General features: G+C 34.2%; 2 protein-coding genes across 2 annotated transcripts; one reads left to right on the top strand and one right to left on the bottom strand.

Annotated features, from left to right (window-relative positions):
- Positions 1-7,119: 7,119 nt before the first annotated feature.
- Positions 7,120-12,675, bottom strand: LOC147411979 (tudor domain protein (DUF1767)). Its single transcript, XM_086454710.1, has 6 exons — positions 12,357-12,675; positions 12,098-12,265; positions 10,453-10,699; positions 8,041-8,256; positions 7,672-7,940; positions 7,120-7,599 (listed from the first exon to the last, which is right to left on the bottom strand). The coding sequence occupies exons 1-6, from the start codon at positions 12,603-12,605 to the stop codon at positions 7,420-7,422; spliced, it is 1,329 nt and encodes a 442-aa protein (XP_086310836.1). The 5' UTR covers positions 12,606-12,675; the 3' UTR covers positions 7,120-7,419.
- Positions 12,676-16,130: 3,455 nt separating this feature from the next.
- Positions 16,131-26,208, top strand: LOC147411978 (Pyridoxal phosphate (PLP)-dependent transferases superfamily protein). Its single transcript, XM_086454690.1, has 9 exons — positions 16,131-16,965; positions 17,076-17,123; positions 20,531-20,659; positions 21,586-21,645; positions 22,924-23,080; positions 23,755-23,858; positions 23,993-24,051; positions 25,218-25,326; positions 25,611-26,208. The coding sequence occupies exons 1-9, from the start codon at positions 16,903-16,905 to the stop codon at positions 26,082-26,084; spliced, it is 1,203 nt and encodes a 400-aa protein (XP_086310816.1). The 5' UTR covers positions 16,131-16,902; the 3' UTR covers positions 26,085-26,208.
- The last annotated feature ends 4 nt before the right edge of the window (positions 26,209-26,212 follow it).

Genomic DNA, 26,212 nt, shown 5'->3' with positions numbered 1-26,212 from the left:
AGAAATATCTAAAGACATAAAGGTTGTTTTCGTGGAACGTAATCAGGAACGTACACGTGTCTATATGATGTGATGCACTGTCGAGATATTTATGCCTTTTATTTATAGGTGGGATCCAGCATATCGTCCCATGCCTACGTGGTGTGTTTTGGTTTGATTTAAAATACATTGGATTGCGTGCACAGCTTGTCTAGGAGCCGATGAATTTAACTTCTAACCACCATATCTTGCCACGTAGACTCTATTCCTATAGAATATCTTGCCACGTAGACTCTATTCCTATAGAATATGAACGGGACACCGTTCTGGATCCCGATTCTTATAGAATTACGTAACTAACCGAAGACTCGGTCTTCATGCTCCTCAATTATATGGTATTTTAGTAAAACCCCTGCGAAATGTTCTCAATTAGTGGTACCCCCGTCAAATGCAAGATGAGGTCTTCAACCCTAAACTTTCGTTGACCCATTCTGTCTGTTAACATCGTCGATTTTGATGACGTAATGTTTTGTCAATATTGAAAACACCCTTGCAAATGATTTTTTATGAAAATATCATTCTTTAGATTTCTCATCAGGAAGAAAAATGAAATAATCATAGTCATTGATTAAACTATTGTAGATTATTGTATTAAACCCAAAGAAATCCTAAGTTCGTCATCTTTAAGAGGATGATGATGAAGTAGGGTTTCTCGTCATCATATTTAAGAGGGAGGATGAAGATGAACTAAGTTTGATATGAAGAACAATAAGTTTTCATCTTTGTTTGGAAGCTCTTCCATTGAAAAAGAGGGTTCACCCTTAATAAAGATTATTTCCATTTGATCTTGTTTAAAACACTACTTTTAATACAATGGATGGAAGGGAGAAGGCTCATGTGAGTTATTTCAACTTTTTTAACTCATTAGTTTCATTTTTTATTTTTTGAAAAAAAAAAATGAAGGAAATAACATATTGTTATGCATATGGGGGTAACACTGAGTAATTTATTTACAGTAAGGGGGTTTTATTAATTTTTATTTCTTCTTAATTTAACCACAATTTTTTTGTTTAAAATAATGCGGTTTGCATGTGGAGATTCTAATCATTGAGTCAAAGAATGCCCTTGGAATAAACTATCTCGTAGGATATCTGGTTGCATAAATATACGAAATTTTTGACATCCAAACAATCACATAGTTTTGGACACAAAGTTTTGAAATGCCAAAAATGTGGTGATTTCCAATGCCTTAATGATGTAATGAAACAACCTAAGAAGGACGAAGGATCAACATCTTCAAAGACAAATGCAATTAATTCTTTAGACTGAACTGGTGTACAAAATTAAAAGTGACCATTGAAGTTGATTTATATGAACTTTGTTCTAACTTTTCAGACAAAGTAAATGAGGAGATGTAATGGAATTAATTTTTAATTTTAATAAAGTCATGAAAATTTGAAAAATGTTAAAGTTGCTCCTTTATTGTCACATCGCAATTGGTTATCTCTTTAACATAATACCAATGAAAAAAATTGGAAACAATCCAACCAAATTCATAAACATTCATACTCTTTATAAAAAAAATTAAAAATTAAAGTTGCAGCCCTATCGACAATCCTCGGTGGTTCCTCGTCACAACATGAAGCTCGCACCAAAGTATTACGGTCCATATCAGGTGGTTCAACGCATTGGTAAAGTGGCATACATACTGGATTTGCCGTCCTAATCACGTATACATCCTATTTTTCATGTTTCTTGTTTGAAGAAGAATGTAGGTTTACAAGTTACTCCTCAATCCACACTTCCTAAAGTGGGCAATGAAGGTCAACTCCTCATCGAACCAGTGGCAGTTTTGTATCGAAGATTGGTGAATAAAAACGATAAAGCAGTGACCCAAGTACTAGTGCATTGGCTCAACTCATTCCTTGAAGATGCAACTTGGATGGATTGGTACCAACTTCACCAACAGTACCCTGATTTTCAACCTTGAGGACAAGGTTGTTCCCAAGAGGTGGGGAATGATCTGTGGATCAGTACCTGTCCCATTAGAAGTCTTTTTAGGAGTTTATATAAGGAGTTGTTCTTTGATATTTAAGAGTTTCTATTATGGGTTAAGAGTTGTTTTTCAATTAGGAGTTCTATTCTTTTGGGAGTTTCTATTGTTATTTCTGTTAAGAGTCTATATATTTCTGTAATCTCATTGAGATGAAGAAGAGAAATTAGTAAATTTTCAATAAATATTTAAGAGGGTTTCCCCCTAGACGTGAGAGCAATTTATCTTCTATTTTGAATCTTCTTCTTTCCGTATCACAAAATGAGAGTTTAACTTTGTAGAATTAATTAATAATGAATGTGAAGAAACCAGAAATAATTAAATCACGAAAAACCTTAATTTTCACTTTGAATTCGAATTTAGAAGTGATCATGGCTTCGATTCGACATGTATCGTTAATAAAGAGCTTTGGGGTTGTTAAGTAGAGTTTTGACGGATTGAAGTGAATCTCTATTGCAGAAGAGACGAAGATGTTGAAGATCCACCACTAAGAACCCGACGAAAACTAGAAGCGAACGCTATTAAAGAAGGATCTCGGACGAGTCATCTCAATCTCGGATGACTTTAATCTTGAATATTCAATCTTGATGTGGTTGTGCTTGTGGAGCCGAACCATAGTTTAAAAACGGGTGGGTCTATTTGCATATTTCACCCACTTGAACCGTTTTGATATTGATTTGGACTGGGATCCACCCACTTACCGACTTGAACTTTTCAATGATTAGATCTTCATAAACCGCTGATTTCAATAAAGTGGTGGGCCCACCCATCTTGTGGGATCTGTGTAGTGGTGATTGATATGGTGTGATGTTGTTTTGTATTTTGTAGTTTGTTCGCAGCGTGTTGTTGCTTCTGCTGCTTCGAGACTTGCGAGTGTTGGTTGGATGTTCTCTGTTACTGTTTCCCTTAGATACTCAGTCGGATACTAGTGTGTGTGTCCACCTTGGGAACATAATATCGTATTGTTCTGTAATTCTCCGGTTTGTCTTATGGAGATGATGTAGTGCTTCGCAGACGATCCCCTTAATAAAAATATTTAGTTATTTATTTTCAATAGCATTTTAATGGATATTTCGTTGTTATTAACATGGAATTATGTACAATGCATTTACATCGCAATTATTTTTGGGTTGATAATTCCAAAAGTTATATTTTATAGCCCTATTTGATCCACAATTTTTTCTGACTAATTTAGTAATTTATATATGGGAATGCATCAAGGGACATATGTAAAAATAATTTAAAATTAATAAATTTTCAAAATATGGGTTAGAAGTTTTGGATTGAACTGATTTCTTGTGAGGATCTCTATGATGAGAAGATCATCCGAAAAAATAAATCAGTCCAATCTGAAATTTCTAACCCCATTAAAAGTGATGTAGAATGTGGACCATCCACTTTTTGCCAATAATTTGTAAATCACTTTTGATGGATTTAAAAGTTTCATATTTAACTGATTTTTTGTGAGGATGATCCTCTCTTCATAGTGACCATCGTCGATAAAAATCAGCTCACTTCAAAACCTCTAACCCATATTTTGAAAAACCATTGTTTTTACATATGTCCTTTGAACTGCCCCTTTATATATATATATATATATATATATATATATATGTGTGTGTGTGTGTATACACATACCTACTCATATATCTACAACGTGTTTTGTCTTGTGTGGGCTAAAAATTTGGGAATGAACTGATTTATATTTATATATATATATATATATATAAAAGATCGAATCCGTGTACACACATATCATCTACTCATATATCTACAATGTGTTTTGTCTTATGTGGGCTAAAAGTTTGGGATTTAGCTGATTTTTAGTGAGGACGATCTCTACACGAGGAGATCATCCACACCAAATATCATGTAGAGATCATCCACATCAAAAATCAACTAATTCTAAAACTTCTATCCCCATATTTATGAGTTTAGAAGAATCGTGAATCGTCCCTTTTTTGTAAATCAGTTTTGACGAGGTTAAAAGTTTTGGATGGAGCTGATTTTTGGTGATGATGATTTCCTCATCATAGAGATCATCCTCACGAAAAATCAACTCAATCCGAAACTTTTAGCCACATAGGACAAAACAGGTTGTAGATATATATGTACACGAAACTCTCGACCCATATATATATATATATATGAGGATGGATCATGAGAGATAAGTAAAAATCATATGTAAAAACAATGGTTTTTCAAAATATGGGTTAGAAGTTTCGGATTGAACTTAGTTTTTGAAAATCAACCCAGTCAGAAACCTTCTATCCCATCAAAATGTGGACCATCGATTTTTTTACCAATAATTAGTAACTACTTTTGATGGATTTTGAAGTTTTAGATTATGTTGATTTTTTGTGAGAATGATCTTCTCATCATAGAGATCATTCTCACAAAAAATCAGCTCAATCTAAAACTTCTAACCATATTTTGAAAAATCATTGTTTTTACTTATGTCCCATGAGCCGCCCCCACATATATGAGTTGCGTTGTTTTTTTTTAACAAAATCCTAGATAACATTCTAGACAAAGTATTTTGTCTTATATGGGTTGAAAATTTCATAATGGAATGATTTTTTGTGATGATGATCTCTATGATGAGAAAATCATCTTCACAAAAAAATCAGTCAAGTTTGAAATTTCTAACCCCATGAAAAGTGGTTACAAACTAACAGTAAAAATTGACAATTCAAGATTCTTCATCTTATGTATATGGGGACGGTTCATAGGACATGTAAAAATCATGGTTTTTCAAAATATGAGTTCGAAATTTTGAATTGAGCTGATTTTTTTAAAGTATGGTCTCTATGATGAGAAGATCATCCTCACTAAAAATCAACTCAATCTAAAATTTGTAAATCCATCAAAAGTGGTTTACAAATTATTGATAAAAAATCGACGATCTACATTTTAAATCACTTTTGATTGGGTTAGAAGTTTCAAATTTGATTGATCTTTTTTAGGATAATCTTCACATCATAGAGATCATCCTCACAAAAAATCAGCTCAATCCAAAACCTCTAACCCATATTTTGAAAATTTATTATTATTACATTGTTTTTACATATATATATTTTATTCATTAATAAAAAATATTTTTAATTTTAAAGATGTGGGCTTCGCATAATATATGATGTATGTTGAATACAACATGCAACTTAAAAGAATACTTAAGGGATTTTTTTAATGGATAATGGAAAGGAAAATACAAAAAGAAAGGGAAAATTGAAATGATCAATCTAAGAAAAAAAAAAGGACAAGGAAAAATAAAGAGCAATTACTCCCAAATATTATATAAATATTGTTTTCCTAAAAAAATATCCCTCTGAACTCTTTGAAGATTGTACACTAGAAAAGAGTGTAACCCAAGAATTGATAAAACTAACTCTTAGATTGATCGAGTCTTTCTTTCAAATCAATCTTTTTGAATCACGGAATTTCATATCCAACTGGAGTCATTCACCAAAAACTTTTCTAACCAAACCCGAAAGGCAGGAACATGAATCTATCCGAAACAACAAAAAATAGTGGTTCCAAAAATTCATTGCCACCTCTCAATGAGAAAGCAAGTGATTCACAACAAATGTTAGGGCCGCAAAAACTCCTTCTCAACTCATCAATTGTTAAAATCATTTCCCTTTACAATGGTCCAAGAAAAGAAAATACACGAGAAATGTTCTCTTGTAGAATTAGTATAAAAAAAATGTCATATCCCTAAAGAGGATCGTTAAAAATTGATGGTTTGAAAATATTCTGAATTGATCATTTTTAATATATATGATCTATTATCCGCAAGATAGATGAAGGGAATGAGAAAGATATTGGTTAGATAGTTAACATGGAGATGTGAGTGATTGACATACGAGAATCAAAATTTATAAAGCAATATTAAGATCAAATATGTATTTTGAAAAATTAGATTTAATTTGGTAGGATTAAAGGATGTTGAGATAAGTGAGTGTAAAACATAAGTTGTTGGTGTGAAGTTTTTTTTTTTTTTGTTTATATATTCTTAAAAATCTTCTGCAAACACAAGTATGAATCCTCTACCCACCACTCCACCAAAAACATAAAAATTGGCTCAAGTCCACAACAAACAAGTATGAATCCTCAAGTCCCTTGTTTCGATATTTTTTCCAAAAAAATTATATTCCCCTGAAAACGAATTTTCAAAACAATGGGTTGAATAACCCTCTTTGCGTCAAAAACACATCATTCATTTCTTTTCATCAAAACCCTAACCAAAGTCAAATGGAGGAACCTCTGAACCACTCTCGGCCATATCCGGAAAGACAGATTATATATTCCTGAGCGCATCTCAAAGAAAAGAAGTACAAGATGATTATTTATTTGTCATTTTTTATATTAAAAATATTTTACTTTTTTTTAGTTTGATTGAAAAGTGGACGGCAAAATAAAATACCAATATTTCACATTTAGCCAAAATCCTCTTTTGACTTTCAGGATCCGTAATAACACCATATAACTACCAAACCCCCATACATTTCCTAGAGATCCTCCAACCAATGTAGATGGTTATGATCTACCAATCACTTTTAGGGTAATTTATCTCTTTGTGGGTTCTACCAATTGATGAGTCTCTGTTCTTCGATAAAAGGGCTGCGCTGGGCCCTCCCCACTTTACTTTATAGTCAATCAACCATATCTTTACTACTAAGAAAGTCACGATTGCTGAAAGTAGAGAGCTCAAAAATCCATTCAGAGGAACTTATAAAACAAACACAGTGAGACAGATTTGTGAATCATTTACAGGAGCCTTTCAACATGACATCAATAAATTACATATGAGAAATTTTTGCAGTAACATAATCCAAACCCAACCCAGTTGTATACATCCTCCTCAAGAAAACATTAGAGGGAATTACTTGAACTGCATGGTTATGTAAAATATTTCACAAATCAGAAAATCTAATGTTTTGCGAAACAAAAATGATTTCAAAGCCGTAAAGTCAAGACTTTTCTACAAGAAATTACCTTCGTACCACTAGATAAAATAACATTGTTTTATGTTCTTGAGCAAATTCTCAAGAGATGGTAAAATCTTAGGAAAGAACCAGGGCTACGACGAAGAAGGGCTTCCAGTTGATGTACCGAAAGACCACTTAGACGTTAATGTTTCAAAGAAAAGAAAAAGTAACTGCAGTGTGTATTGGTGAATGTTACAGTTTTTCTCTTGACTGAAACATTCCTCTTAAAAAAAAAAAAATTTAATCTTGCCAATAACAGTATTTAGATTAAGTGACAATCATCAAAGCCTACCTTTTTTTTTTTGTGTGCAAATTGTAACTTGTGGATTTCAAATATTGACACATGTAAATAACACTACATAGTAGAAAAACCATGATACCTGCCATAAGAACATGTCAACCAAAACCACCTCTCCTCCCCCTTCCCCTCCCCCTCCCACTGTCCCTCTCTCTCCCTCTCCCTCTGCCTCTCCCTCTAAAGCCTGTTCTTCCTCCATTTCTCTCCTCTTCACACCTTTCAAAATTAAACATGCTCATCCGTATCTTCTCTGCCTCCGACTCTTGACCCATTTTTACCTGAAATAGTTAGGAACCAATTAAACAACAACAGTAATAATAACAGCCATGGAAGATGAAAAAAATACGTACATGAATATCTTCCAAATCTAATTCATTCTGCAGCTGCCGAGCGATCTCCTCATCACGGCTAATGTTGTGTAGGCTGTCTCTTCTTAGAGGTTTCACCCCACCTTTTCTCCTCTCCCATTCATCTAGAGTGAAAACTTCTGGCTCTTCCCTCCCTTTCCCTCTATATTTTGGACCTCTCGGATGATGCCTGTCACCCCAAGTTGGCCGATTCATTTTCTGTAGAAGTTTTTGAGCTGCTGCTTGATTTTGAACAGGAACAGCTTCGGAAACTATGAAGGAACAGATATTTACATTAGTGCGATCTTAAAAACTAGACGAGATTTGTTTCTTGAATTAAAATAAAGTATGAGAAACAAAATGAAGTAACACCTTCTTTCGGGCGAGATTCGGAACTACTTGGTTTTTCTTCTTGCTTTCCAGTTAGGGAAGCTGTTTTCGTATCAACATCCATTTCATCTGCTTTAATATTGAGGCTCTGCTTCCTTCCCATTTCTCTAGAATCTGAAATTCGGATTTCTCTAGCGGGAACACCGCCCAAGTTCACAATGTTAGGCACAAAAGCTTTTGATGTTGACTCTGGAAAATCTAGAAAACACCATATTCGTTTGAGTTGCAAACCGATGAGTATTTCTCAATGAATTAGCCCAAAATTTGCAAAAGCAATGAGAGATAACATGAATTATGTATTTGCAAATCATGAATTCAACAAGAACCCAGAATATAATCCCATTCTCAAATTGCCTCCAAAAGGCCCAATGTGGTAATGCCCCTTCGTCCGGAGCCATTTGAGAAACTAACAAAGATAGGGATTATGCTAAAAGAAATATTAAAATGCATAAAGAAAAATAATGGTCCACTTTTTATGTAAAACTTGCTTCAAAATCAAGGTCTTCTCATTAAACAATTGTGTGTCGGTCTCATTAAACAAGTGTGCGTCAGTTCACTTATTCTCAGGCTTAAGTTGTAAGTTCCTTTCAGTATACCACCTTCAAATACATGAAAATTTATCTTCATGACCATCTTATATAAAAGTTTAAAATTAAATAAACAATGATCATTTCAAATTGCAAAACCAATAAGTAACTACTACTAAGGACAAGAACAGTTAAAATGACCCAAAGCAATTCATTTTTTTTTTTTCCACAAACCATTAACAAGAACATGGAATATACATGATGTCACGGACAATGAAGCATTATAGCCCATCTGACAATGTCTAAAATGGTATACCTTTTAACTACTCTCAAGCTGATATGGTGAGGATGTCATACTCCAATCCTCCCAAACACGTGCATTTGGTCGAATATTCCAAAATCCCTTCAAAAACTTAGGTTCGCCCTCTTTATTTCAAACCTTTACAGTCACATATCCCTTGTTTATCAGGTCGGTTTCAGAATTGTTATGCATTGTTTCATTAATAACTAAGAAATATAAGGCATCCCAAGTCACCCATTTCGAACCTTTTCGTACGGTCTTACTTTAATATTTTTATATTCCATCTTTATTGCTGCCTGCCTGCCTTTGGTTATAATGGCATCGACATAGAGAAGACTGACTTCTACAACTTACATACCACCCTCGTAGACAAAGAAGGGGCTGGCATGTTCTGTAATCACTGTGGAGAATGTAATTTATCAAATTATAATAAATCCCTTGGCCTATGTTAATCATTCAATAGGCTTGTGAAGCAAGCAAAAATCCTGTCATTCTTCCAGTGTCCTGAAGGGTCGTCCCATATGTCATTATTAGCTAATGGATGATATTAGTAGTAGTTATTAGTACATTAGTTGTCAATAGTTTTATTCTTTTTAGTAGAGAAAGTGGGGTATATTTTAAGTCCCTAGGGGCAATCTTGTATTTTTTTTTTTTTTTTTTACTTTTCTTAATATAAGTTAAAGGATCCTCTCTAAAACTCTTCTTACCATTTCTCTCAAGCTGTCAAGTGCCAAATAGGTCTAAAAACAAGTTGGTACCAGAGTAGGTCTTCTTCCACCTGTAGGGGATTATTTCTATTGACATCACCATGTTGTTACCTCAACAGGATTGTTTTGACGAACAAAGCTCACTTTCTGAGCTTTTGACTGGGGCAACCAAGATTATTAGTCAACATGTGGAGATGCATCAGATTTATGACTTTTTGTGTAGACTCTAACCTGAGTATAAGTACTTTGCATCCAGATTCTTGCAACAAAACCACTTCCTTCCCTACAATCAGTTTATGAGCATCATCGTGCAATCATGTCTCCTTCCAGCTCCACCAACATGAGTGATTTGCTCTAGTTTCTAAATCTCGATACTCTCCCAATACTTGTGGTTGGAGAGTGATAGAGATTGGGATCATAGACATAATGGACCCTCTGGTACTGAATGTAATCGTCTCTTTTGCACCTTTTGCAACAAATATGCTCATGATTGTGAATGCTACCATAAGTTGCATAATTTCCAAGTAGAGAAGTAGGGTATTTTAAAGTCCTTAAGGCAATTGTGTGTTTTAATCTTCTTAATAAAAAAAATTAATGGGTCCTCTCTAATACACTAAGGCTTGTTCCACATTTTCTTCTCTTCTTCATCTCCTTCCTCTTAATTTCATCTTTTCTTTCTTTCTTCTCTCAAAATAGGTCCAAAATCAAGTTTAATCTCTTGTTCAACAAAGCACTTAACAAAATTATTTTGAATTTTCCATCACAATATGAGGAAAAAGAATCCTATAAGAAGAAAAGGAATTGGTATTGATGAAGAATGAAAAAAAGTGAGTAAAAAGAAAGTTTAGAAAATACTAACAAGATGAACTGCATTGTTGAGCAAACTGACGTGAGCGTGCCTCAATTTGCAATTTCTCAAATGGTGGAGGACCATCGCCATCATTTTTCTGAGTTAACCTCAAAGATGAACGGGCGTAACCTGAATATTTTTTACTCATCTGCCATTCTTCATAAAGCGATTGGACAACACCTCCTAATACAGTTACCACCTTAGGATTCAAACATAATAAACCATTCTGTATTGTAACTTTATTTTCCAAACGAACCTACAAACCAGCACACAACAACACAAGTGATTGTTAATAATCATGTTTATTATACATGGTATTTATGTATATCAGTTCGGAACCCTCAACATTAAACTAACAAACAAAATATGTACTAGAAGCCTTTGCAATAATTAGGCACAACTAGGGGTGCAACTCAGTTCGATTTGGAGCCAAATCAGAACCAAACCAATATAGGTCGGTTAATAAGAACCAAACCAAATTGTCCACAGAACCGAACCAAACCAAACCAAACTAAGGTCGGCTTGGTTCAGTTCAGTTCTATAGGTTGTCAATATCACATAAACCTGCTTGAAAGCAACATATTTGTAATTGTAAAATAACAATAAATAATGAACAGTAGATTTCATATAATAAGTCACTAATCTATCAATCAAAAAAGAAGTCATTAATCTAATCACAAAAAAATAGTCATTAATCTATGTCCTAAATCCTAAAATGCAGTAAGTTATTAAGGGCTTGGTTCTCGGTTTCATTCAGTTCTATACAAGCTTTGAACCGAGAACCAAACCAAATTGATCGGTTCTCTATTTTCTTAACCCAAAGCTACGGTTTGATTCGGATCTCGGTTTGAACCGGACCAAGTTGCACCCCTAGGCACAACAGATCCAATCTATAATAACGGACAGCTAAGAAAAGATAACCAAACTCATCCAAGGAAATAGAAAGAGACTTGAACACAGTTAAAACCTACATATTGTCCAGAATGGTCTTATCTTCTTCTCGATAAGTTTTCCCAGGCAATGGCTGCAGTATGATAATTCATAAAATACTGAATAAAAGACGAACTGAAGTGCAGCTTAAAGCCTACATGTCGTAGCCTAGGTTGGTGTTATTTGTAGTTTATCCTATGAGCACTTTGTGTTGACGGGGCTCCATTCCATGCAACAAAAAGTGAATTTAGTGGCACAAAGCAGGAGAACCATGGTAAACATGATAGAAGAAAGAAAGAAAAAATCACGAAGAATGCCTAAGCATTTGCATTCCAAAAATTGGTATTGGTTTACACAATCGATAGATTTAAAGCTGATCTTAATGGGACCGTTGGTAGCAGTAGTGGTGAAATGATCAAGATGAGATTGGAATCACGAGTGACAAACACCGTGGGTATAAGTAGAAAAATCCAATATGGGATTCACCAAGTAAGACATCTAGTTAGAAATTAGACACTATTATACCGATTGAACCATAGTGACCCCTTATATGTGTAATGAGATTGAGTCGGATGATGGAAATTGTGTAATGGAGTTCTCAGATGCACCATATCATAAATGGGTACTTTTAATTTCTCTATATAATAATAAATAAATAAAAATCCCAACTATAAATTAATAAAAATTTCCATGAAATATCCAGAATTAGGGCTAGTTAGAATACCTTAGCCCCGGGAATTATATCGTCAGCTATCGACGGTATTGAAGAGTACTCAATAGCAGTTATTTCCGAATGCCCATCAGTAAGACCTAACCGAAGTAGACGACGATTACGTGAACTACCAGAAGAAGCTTCTATGGTGCTTTGAGATATGTCTCTTACAGAAACAATCTGCTTAAACGGGTTGGCAAAATCCAAAAGTTAAACCTAAAATCCACACTAGAAAAAGAGAGACGAAAAAAAGAAAAAGGAAGAGCTTTACCTGCAAAACCTTTGGGCCTTGAATTTGGGATAATTTTTTTATCGAAGAAGGATCCCCAGGTAAAGATTTTTCTCCCATTGATCTTAAATCCATATTGATAAGAAGCTCTGATTCTATAGAATCTGCAGAAATCGCATCCCCAGTTGTAGCTATATGGATTTGAATCAAACCTTTCAGTTCTTCAACATCTCTGAAACACCAACCCCTTTGAATTAGGGTTTCTATAGAGTCCAACGCTGCGTTAAACATTTTTCTTTAAAGATTTCTTCTTTTCGGCTGTTGCGATCGTTGCTGAAGCTTTACGTTCTCCTTTAGTTCGTTTCAGAGGGGTTTGTTGATTCGGAAACTGATACAATAAATCCGGTTGTATGTTAGTATAATACGACATCAATGTCATCCGACAAATTTGGAATGATTGTGAGCTTAATTTTTGTGGGTCCATGTGTCCTGGCTTTAGGAAGTTTACATCTTATCTTTGATGATTCTTTATTGAACTGAATCTTTGCCATTGAGGGAATATTGTAAATTGCCCTTCTAATTCTTTGATTTGATGAGCAATAATATATTACTTATGTCCTGTTTGGACAACTCTGTTTTAATTTAAAGTGTTTTTATAAATATTTATCTTTAAATCATTTCTATCAGAATTGTTGATTGTTTGGTGATAATGTTCAAGAAGTGCTTCTTAAGATCTAGAAAAGCTTTTGGCGTATTTGGTAATATCGTCAACTTCTACATAAGTCATTTAGATTTTTTGAACATGGAAATCTATATGAAGACAAGCTTGTCGAGGAGATTATGTGCAATACAATTTTCATACCCAAGTCAAGCCCTGAAATGGATGAAATCTCGAATTCTTGATTCTACTTCACTCAAACAAATACTAAATATTTGAACCCAAACTCATGAACAAATGTGCAGATAGATCGAGTGAATGGAAAACTTAAATAATTTAAAATTGTTGATGAAAATTAAGGAAAGATAACATCCAAGTATCATTATACATAAATTATCTAATAAGGTAAATCAATCTATCTCTATTGGCGAAGTCAAAAAAATTGATGATATATCCTCAAGTTTCTAATTTGAATATTGAAGAAATTGCCTCTTGAAATTTTGGGCCAAGGGATTGCGCTTTTCACCGTCGCAGTTCTGTGTAGCACAACAGAATACAAGATATTTACACAACTTTCAAACTACAAATCTGTTTTTTATAAAACTGATAGATTTTTAAAATGAGCCCAATATTGAATATTTTTAACGTATACAGCTCTGTATAGCACAACAGAATACAAGATATTTACACAACACTTTCAAATTACAAATTCGTTTTTTATAAAATTGGTAGGTTTTAAAAATGAGCCCAATATTGAATATTTTTAACGTATATTTAAAAAAATGATGTGTTTTTTTATTGTATTTTTGTATAACTTATGGAGGGCCGGGGGGGGGGGATTTCCATTTGCTATTTAAAAAATAATAATAAATAAAAAATTATTAGAGTAGTGCTTTAGATATTAGAACAAAAATGGGGAGTAGGAATTGAAACTAACATTGCGCTCTAAAAGTAGTTTGTAGTTAAAAAATAATTTGTAAGTGTTGTTATCTCAATTGGAGATGCTCTTGGAACCTGGTTGACTTCCTTTATAAAAATCGATAAGAGATAGTGAAATTGTCGTGGATATATGCTCGGACTTAACTTTTTGTTGAAAACTTTTATTTATTTTTCCAAAATTAATCATCTTTAAGTTTGGGAAATTGTCCCCCCTCCCCCCTTCATATTCAACCTTAAGGTTCTATCTACTTCAACCTTCAAACCTCATAAAGATGATGGAATTTTGAGTAGGCCAATTAAGACTATTTAAGATGGATTGAAGATGAGGTCCCATAAAAGTTGTAGAGCTTGAAGATAATAAGCTTTTGGGAGAAAACCCTTGCTACCTCCACATCCGTAATAACACTTTAGTTCTCAACCCCTAATAATATTCCAATTTCAACTCTCCTTATAAGTAGAATATGAAAATTAATCAAATAGACCCTTAATTTTTCCTCAGAAAGCCTATCATCTTCAAGTTCTTCAACTTTGATGGGACCTTATCTTCATTCCATCACTTAAAAAGTCTTGATTTTTTTACCCAAAATTCCATCATCTTTCTACTTATCAATTTTGTTAGGAAAATATTAAAATAATTAGGACTCTGCGTTACACATTGTGTTGATGTGGAGGTGCACACAAAACCTTATGGTGTGTTTGATTGTATATGGAAAACATGGTGTAAAATCATTTTCCATGGAAGATGACATTTTTCATGTGTTTTATTGGCATTTTTACATGGAAAATGATTTTCCACCCTCCTCCAAAAGTCTCACAAAACCTGGATTTTATTTTCTCAGCCATACCATGGAAACATGAAACCCACTCTTATTTTCCATTTTCCAAATTAAAATTAAAATTTCATCTCTTCTGCTTCTCCACCACCACAACCATAACCATCATCACATTCACCCTTTCCACCCTAGTCGTTGTCATTACATTCTTTGTCATATGTCAGCTCTCTTCTCTCTCTCTCTCTTCTCACATTCTTCTTCTTCTTTCTCTTTCTCTTCCTCCCTCCACCCCAACCCTCTCCATCTCCTCTCTTCTTTCTCCTCTTCCTCTCTTCATCCCAACCCCTTCTCACCCCCCTCCCCCCTCATTTTCTTTTTCTTCTTTAAATTTTTCTATATGAATTCAACCAATGAAATTTGGTTTTCCAACCTTACCATTTTTCACCAGTATTTTTTTCATGGATTTCAAAATTCTGTGGAAAGTCACTTTCCATGCAATCAAACATATCCTAAATGATTTTCCTTGAGATACGAATGAAAAAATCTATGATTTTGTGTGCAGCTCTACGTCAACACAATGCGTAACACAATGTTCTATGCAGCACAACTTCTTTTATTAACATGTGCTGAAGGGAACACGTTAAGATGTATTAAATACACATTTCTATGTAATAAAAACATAACTGTTAGGTAGGATAAACAACCCATCCAACTAAAGTTTTTGTAGAGCCCATTTTTTTATCTTTCCTCTTCACTTTCTCTAATTTTATCATTTTCTCTTTATCCCACTTTATTATTTTTTATTTTTTACTCATTGACCTTAATTTATTCGACCAATACCCAATAACTTTTTTTTTCTTTTTCACTTTTACCCCCTTAGTCATGAGGAGGAGGATGCCCATGTCCAAGGTTGTTAATGCATTGGATAAGACATGACATTTGATTCATTCTGATCTGACAATGTATTAGAAAGTATATAAACTACATTATATTTGTTGAGATGTATTAAAGTTTGTTTAGATTTTGTATATAAAATCGAGTTTGACCTAATTCGGATCTGATCTAATTGTTAATGGATCGGATGTTAATATTGAGTTCCCATCAAAATTCGATTGATACTTATCAGACCATTATAAGATTTGATTCCTATTAGATCGATACCAAATCAATCCCAATCTAATTTGCACCCCAACCTTACCCATGCTGTAGGCACAGTCGAACTTTAGTTGAAAATAAGCAAGCATGATTTTTTTTTTTGGTAAGATTTTTTAGGAATAAATCTTGGAGGAGTATTTAATGCATCTTAACGTATGCCCTTTTGGCACATGTTAATGGCACCCTCAATAGGCGACCGAGGACAAGAGCTTGGAACTAAAGGACAAGTCTTTCACTCTCCCGATGTCTGTAATTTTTTTTATTTAAAATGCAATATTTTTTGAGGCGACGGTTAAAGGGCATATTGAAACCGCATTCTAGCAGAATAATCTCATTTAGAGATCACAAAAGTTAAGACTCGAGAGCCCATGCAACCTCCATTAAATCCCTTCTAAATTTATACGTTTTTTCTTTAATTATTCTCCAAAATCCTTGATTTTGTTGAATTCGATTCCCAGACCTGTTTTTTGTTTCTCATCAACAAGATGATTTTCAGAAGTTTAGCATTAATTATTGTGAAATCTTGACGAATCGATCCATTTTGGTTAGATGGATTCTTTCGTAATATCCGAAGCTAGATATAGATAAATTCGAGAAAAATAAGCTTTTTCCCCCCTGTAAACCACTTCAACTGCAGAGAGATAGATAGATAGATACAACTTTAAATAAATCTTTATCTGCTCTATGTTGTTCTGGTAAAATTTTCACTGTTCGAGGTTGTGGGAGGGGGAAAGAAGTCCAAAATTAGAAACAAATTATTGAGGAATTGAAGTGGGTTTGTTACTTTGTTTCGTCTTGTTTTGTTTTCTTAGTAATTTCGATGATATGGGGTTGTTGAGAGAGCGAGACAGAACGTGAAGAAGTTCAAATGGTGAGGTATCTGAATTGGTGAAAGCGAATATGCTTTTTTGGGGTTGGTGAATCAGTTACGTTTATAAAATATTAAAAAAATTAGGTGTCTTTTGTTTGTTTTTGTCTAACCTTCAAAGCCACCTAGTTCATTTGTAAGATCTTTGTTTCTTGGAAGAAGAGCAAAAGCAGAACCAGAAGCAGAAGTAGAGAGATGGGTTCGTTCGTAAAGCTTGCAAGGAGGGCTGTGGAAACCGATACACCCGTCATGGTTCAGGTTTCGAACGATTTTTACTTGGTTTTTGTTTTAGTTCTATACATATGTGAGGATTATGTGAGAAATTTGTTTTGAAATTTAATAGTGGTTGTTTGATTGATAACTTGCAGATACAGGAATTGATCCGAGGTGTTAGAGATGCAGTTTCGCTGGCTCAGGTCTGGTTTCTTATTCTTCTTCATATTGTTGTTGTTGTTGTTGTCATCTCTTTGTTTTCTAGAAAAGTTTGATATGTGGTTAGGTTGGAATGGTTTAGAATTTCTATCTTCAACAAGTTGTTAATATCAGAATTGTGTTTATTCTGTGTAAAAAGTTACATTTTTAACCATTGTTTGGAATGATTTAATGGCCTAATTAGAGAAATTTAGAAACCATTGTAGGAAATAGAGAAAGTTTAACACATGTTAAGTGGTTTTCCGGGAACCCAATTTAATGGGCATGGTAGAAGTTCTTTGATCTGGTGAGGACTTGGAAAGACTTCCCCATGGATGTCTTTAAGCAATGATTCCTCTATTTTTTTGTTCATGTCAATGGGGTAGGTTTGCAGGTGTGGTGAGTTTGGAGATTTTGGACTCCAATGTGGAAAAACAGGGGAACTGCAAAACAAGGTTCTAGTACGTAACTTGTTGTAACGGCCATGGCCTTTATTCAGAGGTTATAATGGTAACGCCAATCTTTACTAACAAAAGAATAATAAAAAAAGTTGTAAAACTATTATAAATATTAGGGAAGGGACACGTGATATACACTTGCTGCCATTCCTCAAAACCACGGACTCTTTTTCATAGTGGAACTGCAAAACAAGGTTCCAATAGCTACTCGTAACGGCTATGGCCTTTATTAAGAAGTTGTAACGGTAACACCAATCTTTACTAGAAAAATAATAAAAATGTGGTAAAACCATTATAAATGCTAGGGAAGGGGCACGTGGTATTCACATGCTGTTAGGTTAAAGATTCCTCAAAACCATGGGCTCTTTTCATAGTGGAATTGCAAAACCAGGTTCTAGTAGCTTCTCGTAATGACTATGGCCTTTATTCAGAAGTTATAATGGTAACGCCAATATTTACTAGAAAAATAATAAAATTGTGGTAAAAGCATTATAAATATTAGGGAAGGGACACGTGGCATGCACGTGCTTCTAGCTTGAAGATTCTTCAAAACCATGAGCTCTTTTCCCTAGAGGAACTGCAAAACAAGGTTCAAGTAACTTGTTGTAACCTCCATGACCTTCATTAAGAAATGATGGTTACATCAATCTTTACCAGAAAAATAATTAAAAGACATAAAATAATTAAGGTAAGGACGCGTGCTATGCATGCACTGCTAGGGTAAAGACTCCTTAGAACCATGGGTTGCACTTTATGTTATTTGTCAAGAAAATTTTAAATGATGAAAAATATTAATTTGTTAAATATTTTTATGGATAGATTATTTCTAATGCATTAATAGATCATCCAAGGGTAATTTTGTACTTTAAAAATTTTATTTAATTGTTTTCAGTCAATGATACCAACCTTTCTCTCGTTATGTGGGTGACATATACATTTGCATATGAGTTATTTTTGTAAGGTTAGAATTGTCTTTGTAATTAATTAGATATTCTAACTTTATAATGCCGTGTCATTTAAAGTAATGCAAATGCATTTTCGTAATTTGAAAAATTAGCTAATATGGATTTGCATAAAAAATACTCGTCCTTCTCTCATTATAATAGAAGGGATAATGGTTACATCAATCTTTACTAGAATAATAAATAAAAATGTAGTAAAACTGTTAATAAAACACCCGCTGTGTTGTTATTTTAGTACCCTTATAATTTATTACTGGTATAGTTATTCCTCGTGTATAGGTAAAAAGTGGCATTCCCATGATACAAGTATTGCATTGATCATTTAATTAGTCATAAGAAGATCATTGTGGATTTCAATTCTATGTATGAAGTTTATGGTGCATTTGTTAATCGTCTTCTTATTCATAGCAATATTGCAAGGAATGTGTTTGTAAACTTTTTCACCTTCTTTGGTATTTCTTGGATCTTGTTGTGTTTGTGTTAGACCTCTTTCAAAGTTTGTATATTTCGACCTTCTCATCTAGAAGGGGATTATTATGGAGGTTGTTACCATTTATAGATTGTTTGGGTCTTGGGAAGGAGCAAAACAAAAAGGGTGTTAGATGGAAAAGTCATAGAAGGTCCAAGCTATTATCTTAAGTAAGGTCTTAAAGATTGATGCATTTCAATTATTTTGGTCAAAATTTATTGGTTTCGACAATCGTCCACACAAAATGTATTTGACGATGTCCGTTGGTCAATATTACGGTCACATCAAAGTTCATTTCGACCAAAATTTTGGTGAACAATGGTTTCAATAGAAATAATTAAAAATAGGAGAAATAACTATAACAACACAAAAAATTTAGAAAATTACTGAACCAACATGTTTAAACCTTAAATGTCCTAATGTTCGACTTGTAACCCAAAACTTTTAATTTTTCTTCCACAAATCAGTCATTTTAAAGCTGTACAACCTCTATAGTAAATTATTTTAATCTATTACGTTTTCATCCTCATTGTAATCTCTTGTAGAATCCCTTGATTTTTCTATGTGAAAAGCAGGTAAAAAATCAGAGTAAAACAAGGCGAGGTTGAAAATGACAGATTGAAGTTGAAGAAGAAGGAGAGGATTAGGGCCAAGTCAAAAATGTAAATCTTTTAGGAACTTGCAAAGTTGGTAAGATGGATTGAAAATAAAAATGAAAACATTTTTTCTATCCAAAAACCATAGTGGATACATGATTTGGTAAAACACCTTTATAAATACAGTTAAATGTATTTTTTCCTGCGAAATATGTTGAAAATTGAATAAAATAGGAAAGTTATTTTGAAAGAGAAAAAGCAAAGAGTTTGAAAAACTTAAAGTAGAAAAAACAACCAGCAGCAGAAGAATAAAATACAAAAGCTAACATGTTTTGCAAAGATTCTCTTATCAAATCTTTGTATTGAGAAGAAGAGAAGAAAATGGGGGAAAAAAACATAACTTGAGTCCTTGCCGTTCACGAGTGTTATTTGGTTCCGTCAAACATCTAGAACTTTAGGTGATTTTTCTTTACTTCATGAAGTTGCTTTTGAGGTTTCAACTGCGAAATGGCTATCTTTTCGATGACTGTAGTGGGTTTCTTATAAGGACACTCAATGGAAGATTCATTGCAGAGGGTTGCTAAGATCGAGAATGATGGTTGGTAAAAACTTAAAAGTAATATAATTTTTTTGCCATTTGTTTTATATATTGGGCGACATGGTAAAAGCCTTATTTCAAATAGATGGGGTCCTTATTTCAAATAGCTTGCTCATTAATTATTTCCCGAAGGGCAAAACACTAAACCCCCTACTATTTGCTATGATTCACAGGTTGGATTCTGTTTATTTGATAATATAAATTCTTATCGGTGATAGAGATGGTGTAATTTGAAATGGATGTTTGCTCCTTGGTTTGTTCATCTATGAATGGTACTGAATCTTGGACCATGTGGGTTGTAATCCATTCTTTGATGCATTGTGATGTAGGGGGTAGTTTATTGGCAACCACCCAAGCAAGCTCTGGAGAAAGTCAAAGAAATTGTATGGGAACCTTCAACTAGTCGTTATGGCGCTGATGAAGGTCTACCAGAGCTTCGAGAGGCATTGATTAAAAAGGTATCCACTTTTAAGTGTAGAATTTCAGCAATTATGTGGCATGTGTACTGATATGAGAATCAAAATCTGAAATTGAATGCAGTGTTACGCTTTGGCAAACTGAAATTTTGGTTCATTGATTTGGTTATTTATTTAGATTAACTTAAATTGAAATGTTACGGAGTAATTAGGTTTCTTCAGAGGTGCACCATGCAATTACATCTTGTATTTAGTGTTAAGACCATTTGTATTTTTCTTAATATGTTTGAGAGCAAATATAGATGTAGTTCATATTAGTATAAGGACTGCTTCACTGAGATGATAAAACCATAAATTTGTGTTATGAACACATGACGAATAGTGAAATAATAAGTTTAGAAGTTTCATGGATTATTAGAAATTATGTGTCAAAGAGAAGTGATTTCCTGCAGGAAGAGTCCTTACAGGTAAGATCAGAATAAATGAATCAGCCATCTCAAATCTGTTTGGCTTCTAGAATTATAAATTCACAAGATTTACATTATTCTTATTTTTTGAAACTTCTTGTGATTCCAACCTTATAAAAGATTCCCTTTTGCTAGACTGGAATCGTAATCGATTTATTTACCAGGAATAAAATCCAGTTTAATTAGATGTTTTTTAGTTTCTTATGAAACTGATTTTCGTGGGCATCTATTTCATTTGAGAAATAAATTTTGATCATATAAACTGAAATTGGGGTACCACCAGCTATAGGAATTTTGTGGACTTGCTTCCATGTTAGGTGAAATCTTTATCTTAAAATTCCAAGAAGTTGCATTATGACATGCTTAAATGTGAATTGTGGTCTTGGTATGAAATCAGCTATCTGGATCGGAATATCATTCACAGTTTGATAATAGATATTTACTCTCTGGTACGTGTCCTCTTATAGAGTTCAACATTTTCTTTTCCCTTTTTTTTTACAGTTAAATCAGGTGAATAAACTATACAAATCTTCAGTCATGGTCACAGCTGGTGCAAATCAGGTAAATGGTCTCTTGCATAAGATATAACCTTGTTCAACAAATTATTTTGAGATATAACCTTGTTTGGATTTGATCCATAGTTTTGTTGACATATTGCAACTCAACATTGACGCCATGGGTTTAAGTCTAGCTTACCCCTCCCCCCTCCCAACACCACACCAACACAGGAAAAAAAAATTAAGAAAACTTGATATGATGTTGGGCTCAATGTTATAATTGCTTCTTGGAATATGTCATATGTCAGCAGAATGTAATATAGGCGAAGTTTTTTACTTTTTCCATTTAAAATTACCTACCACCGCCCAAAAATAGAAGGAAAAATCAAAATAAAATTCTGATGTTTGTCTTTCCAATAGATAGTTTTCTTGGATCAAGTAACAAGCACACTCCTTCTTCTAAGAGTTTTCCGTGTTGAACACATGTTGGATCTACTTGTTGCATTTTTTATGTTTTTCAATTTAGCAATGACATTTGTATTGGAGTCTTACCATTCTACAAATTGAGCGAGCTCCCCTTGTATGCAATGATGTGGTGGTGAACCTTTCACTTGCTTGATGCTCCTGTATAGTATAGTTAAATGGGTGGATGTTGGAGAAGAAAGGAATCCTGAGCAGATATCTTTGCATCATCTAGTAAATGTATAAGGAATCTGGTGGAGAGACAAATGCAATCATGATTACAATGGGTTTACACCAGGAATTGACCCTGTGTCTACATTATTTACATATAGCTCAAGACGAGGTATTGGTGTACATGTTTTTTGCATGTTACATAAGTTGGCTAATTAGACTTGAGGGGAGGTAAGTTAAAAATAAAACTACATTGGGATGCTTTGAAGCTCAAGGGTTTTAAATTTGGTTTTTCCTAGACAAAGTGTATATGGCATGCCAAGGATACATATCCAGGACAAAATGAGGGGAACACAAGTGCACAACCACGTGTTGTCCGATCTTCTATGAAACCCAAGTGTAAATGATGAACTTTCTTGTCGCTAGAAGTGATCCTAGGGATTGTTCTGCCCTTTAGTGCAAGTAATGTCAGAGATTGATTACAGTTCATCTGTCGGGAGTAATGTGCTGTAAGATTTAGAAAATAAGCATCTTCAAGATTGAAAACATTTGTTTACTTTCTTGAAATGAAGCATCTTCAATGCTTCATCTGAACTAACTTGATCTTCCAGTTTATGGTCTAAATCTATTTTTTATTGTGTGGCGATATATGTTGTTCCTCATTCCAATTTTCTTGAAATTTAATATTTGCTATTTATCTATTTTGCAGGCCTTTGTGAATCTCGTGCTTACACTGTGTGATGCTGGAGATTGTGTGGTAATGTTTGCACCCTACTACTTCAATTCATACATGTCCTTCCAGATGACTGGCATCAATAACATACTGATTGGTCCTGCCAATCCCAAGACGCTTCGGCCAGATGCAGGTGAGAAGCTTAATATGTTATTCCTTGCATACAAGTTTAAGTAGTGGTGGTATTCCTCTATTTCTGATTGTGATCCTAACACTCCATATCTGAAATTGGGAATTAATCTTGATGACATCATTCTAGATCTTTTTTTCTTTTTCTCTTTTTCTTGCTAAGATATCAACAATACTTAATTGCAGTTTTCGACATTTTGCATTTGTAACTTGTACATGGATACATGTGTCCATGTTGTGCTCCTATACTACAGATATAGTGGCTTCAGAGGCACAATATTTGTGAATTTCTGCACAATTATACTAAATTATAGAAATATTGTATCAAAGGTTTCAAAAAATTAATTCATGTAAAGGAAGTGTCTTCAAGAAAGCAAAGTTGTTTAGTGATATATTGACAATATATTTGCATTATGTAGTTTTATTGCCTTGAAATAATACTTTTGTCACTAATATTAGAAAATTTACCTCATATTTGAAAACCGGTGAGAAGTTGGATAATGTTTATTCTTTTCACTCACATGCACATGTGAACAAGGGGAAAAAGCTAAATTAATAGTCTTGTCCAACATGTGTATCACATGGATGAATGTCCAACACACCCCCTAATTGGTTTTCCTGGAATTAATTGTTCCTAAATCTTTTTTTTTTTTCTAATTAATATTGTGATTATTGTAGATTGGTTAGAAAAGATTCTATCCACTAAACCGGCTCCGAAGCTTGTTAGTGTCGTAAATCCAGGCAACCCATCAGGGACCTACATACCAGAGCCTCTTCTCAAGGTAACTCCCACACCCAACCAAGTTAGATATCACAACAGACATGGTAAGGCCAGCCCCTAGAAGAAAATTCTATTTTGTTCTTTTTCAACCTCTCTTGAACTCTCTTAACTAGTTGTTTGTTTTGTTTAATCTAGAGAATTTCAGATCTATGCAAAAGTGCTGGCTCTTGGCTCGTTGTAGATAATACATATGAGTAAGTATATACTTGTCTTCTCCCAAAATCCTGGATATTTCTGTTCTGCTGTTAATTTGCCCACAGTGATTGGAAAATGAAAGTCAATTAATGGCTATTTTTTAGGTAAAAAGGTGATCATTATCCTCATTAACTACGCTATCCAGTTAGTAGTTTTGGCCACTTGAATCCAATTTCATCATTCAATTATATTTTGAGCCATATCATCAATCAAGGCATGTGTCTGTTTACAGACTCGGCTAGAAGGAATGTGCTAGTTGAAAGTTCTAAAAGAGTGAGAGAGACAAGAAGAGTGTGGATTGAGGTAGTGAGAGTGGATGTGATCACACTAGAATCAACAAAAGACATGACTTTAAGCAGAATTGAATGGGGGAACCATATTTATTTAATGATCCCTAATTTTTGGGATAATGCTTTGATGATGATGATGATGATAATGATTTGCAATCAAGGCATGTGCTTTTATATATTCTCTAGTTTATTTATGTCAATTCCAGCCATTTTGTTGACGGTTTAGAGCCTTCAACTTGCACTCCATAAAGTATGTCTGATCTTATTGTTGTTTTGTAAACATTCCCCTTCGGTTTCATAGGTAAACATCATTAATTAATTTACGGTAAAGTTCTTGGCTCTTGTATGCCATCATTTATTTTACTAGTCCCTCTAGTTGAGTTTGTAGTTGTTTGGTGACCCCGCCACCTCTTCCCACCACATTTCCACACATGAGAAGACGTTAATGACATGAAACCCTTCTTTGTCAGGGATGCAACCTGGAATGGGTTGGAGGCCAACCCAAGGTCCGTACATCCAATCCGAGCTTGACCTAACGTGAGCTTGGGCCTCAAGGTCAATCCAAGCCCCAAGAAATAAGTCAACTTTGTAATTTTGAAATTCAATACGACCAAACATGTATTTGGTTTACACGTTATGGATCTTTCAGTTATCCCAACTTTGCATACACATCAATCATCCATACAATTCTGTATCAAATGATTGAGTAAAACATAAATACTTTTAAGCTACTATATTTTTACGCAATGCTAAAATTCTTAGAGAAATTCTATTATGATTATCTGTGGAGACTCGAATTGTTTTATCCAAAATTGGGTCATGAATCCTATGGTTCAATGTTTTGATCTCGGGTTTTTACTGCTAAATTCTTGCAGGTACTTTATGTATGACGGACTGAAACATTCCTGTATAGAGGGTGATCACATTGTCAATGTATTTTCCTTCTCGAAAGCCTATGGGATGATGGGATGGCGTGTTGGATATGTACGTATTGCTTATGATTTCTTATTATGAGAATTAAATTTATTTTGTATTTTGTGGAAAACAAAGTAAATGATATTAGCTTTCTTCTTAATTTCAGTGTTGGATATGTTCTTGTGCCTGTTTTCCAACTTAGTTAATAATATTTAGCCAACCAAGTGAATGACCAATTTTGTTAATGTTAATGTTATTCTTTAAACTCGATTATTCATTGATATAATTGATATTCTGCTAAAATGAGATTTGGTGGTTAGTATGTTAGAAGATGATCATGTACATGCATGCAGATTGCATACCCGTCAGAGGTGGAGGGTCTTGGAGCTCAGCTCCTCAAGGTCCAGGACAACATACCCATCTGCGCTTCCATAATCTCACAGCGTTTGGCTCTCTATTCCTTGGAAACTGGACCTGAGTGGGTCAGAGACCAGGTGAAAGACCTCGTCAAGAACAGAACTCTCCTCTTGGAGGCACTATCACCCCTAGGAGAGGATGCGGTTAAAGGCGGGGAGGGCGCAATCTACCTTTGGGCAAAACTTCCAGACAAATTCCGAGATGATTTTGAGGTAGTTCGCTGGCTTGCTCATAGGCACAGAGTAGTCATAATCCCAGGGAGTGCGAGTGGTGGGCCTGGCTATGTTCGAATATCCTTTGGAGGGTTGAAAGAGGCTGACTGTGAAGTAGCTGCAGGGAGGCTGAGAAAAGGGTTGGAAGAGCTGGTGAGGGATGGTATGGTACAGAACAATACACCCAACGATCATTGAACATGGTGCATGAGCACATTTGGTATCTTATGTCGAATAAATGTCCATTTTGGCTTTGATGTAGCAACCATGGTCAAGGTGTATAAATGGAAGTTGAAAATCAGAACAGTTGAATTTTCATGCATGTT

This window comes from Akebia trifoliata, chromosome 1, assembly GCF_017979445.1.
Source record: "Akebia trifoliata isolate Shusen 1 chromosome 1, ASM1797944v1, whole genome shotgun sequence".
Taxonomy (NCBI): domain Eukaryota; kingdom Viridiplantae; phylum Streptophyta; class Magnoliopsida; order Ranunculales; family Lardizabalaceae; genus Akebia; species Akebia trifoliata.
The sequence above is the reverse complement of the archived record's forward strand: the minus strand, read 5'-3'. Positions and strand labels throughout refer to the sequence as shown.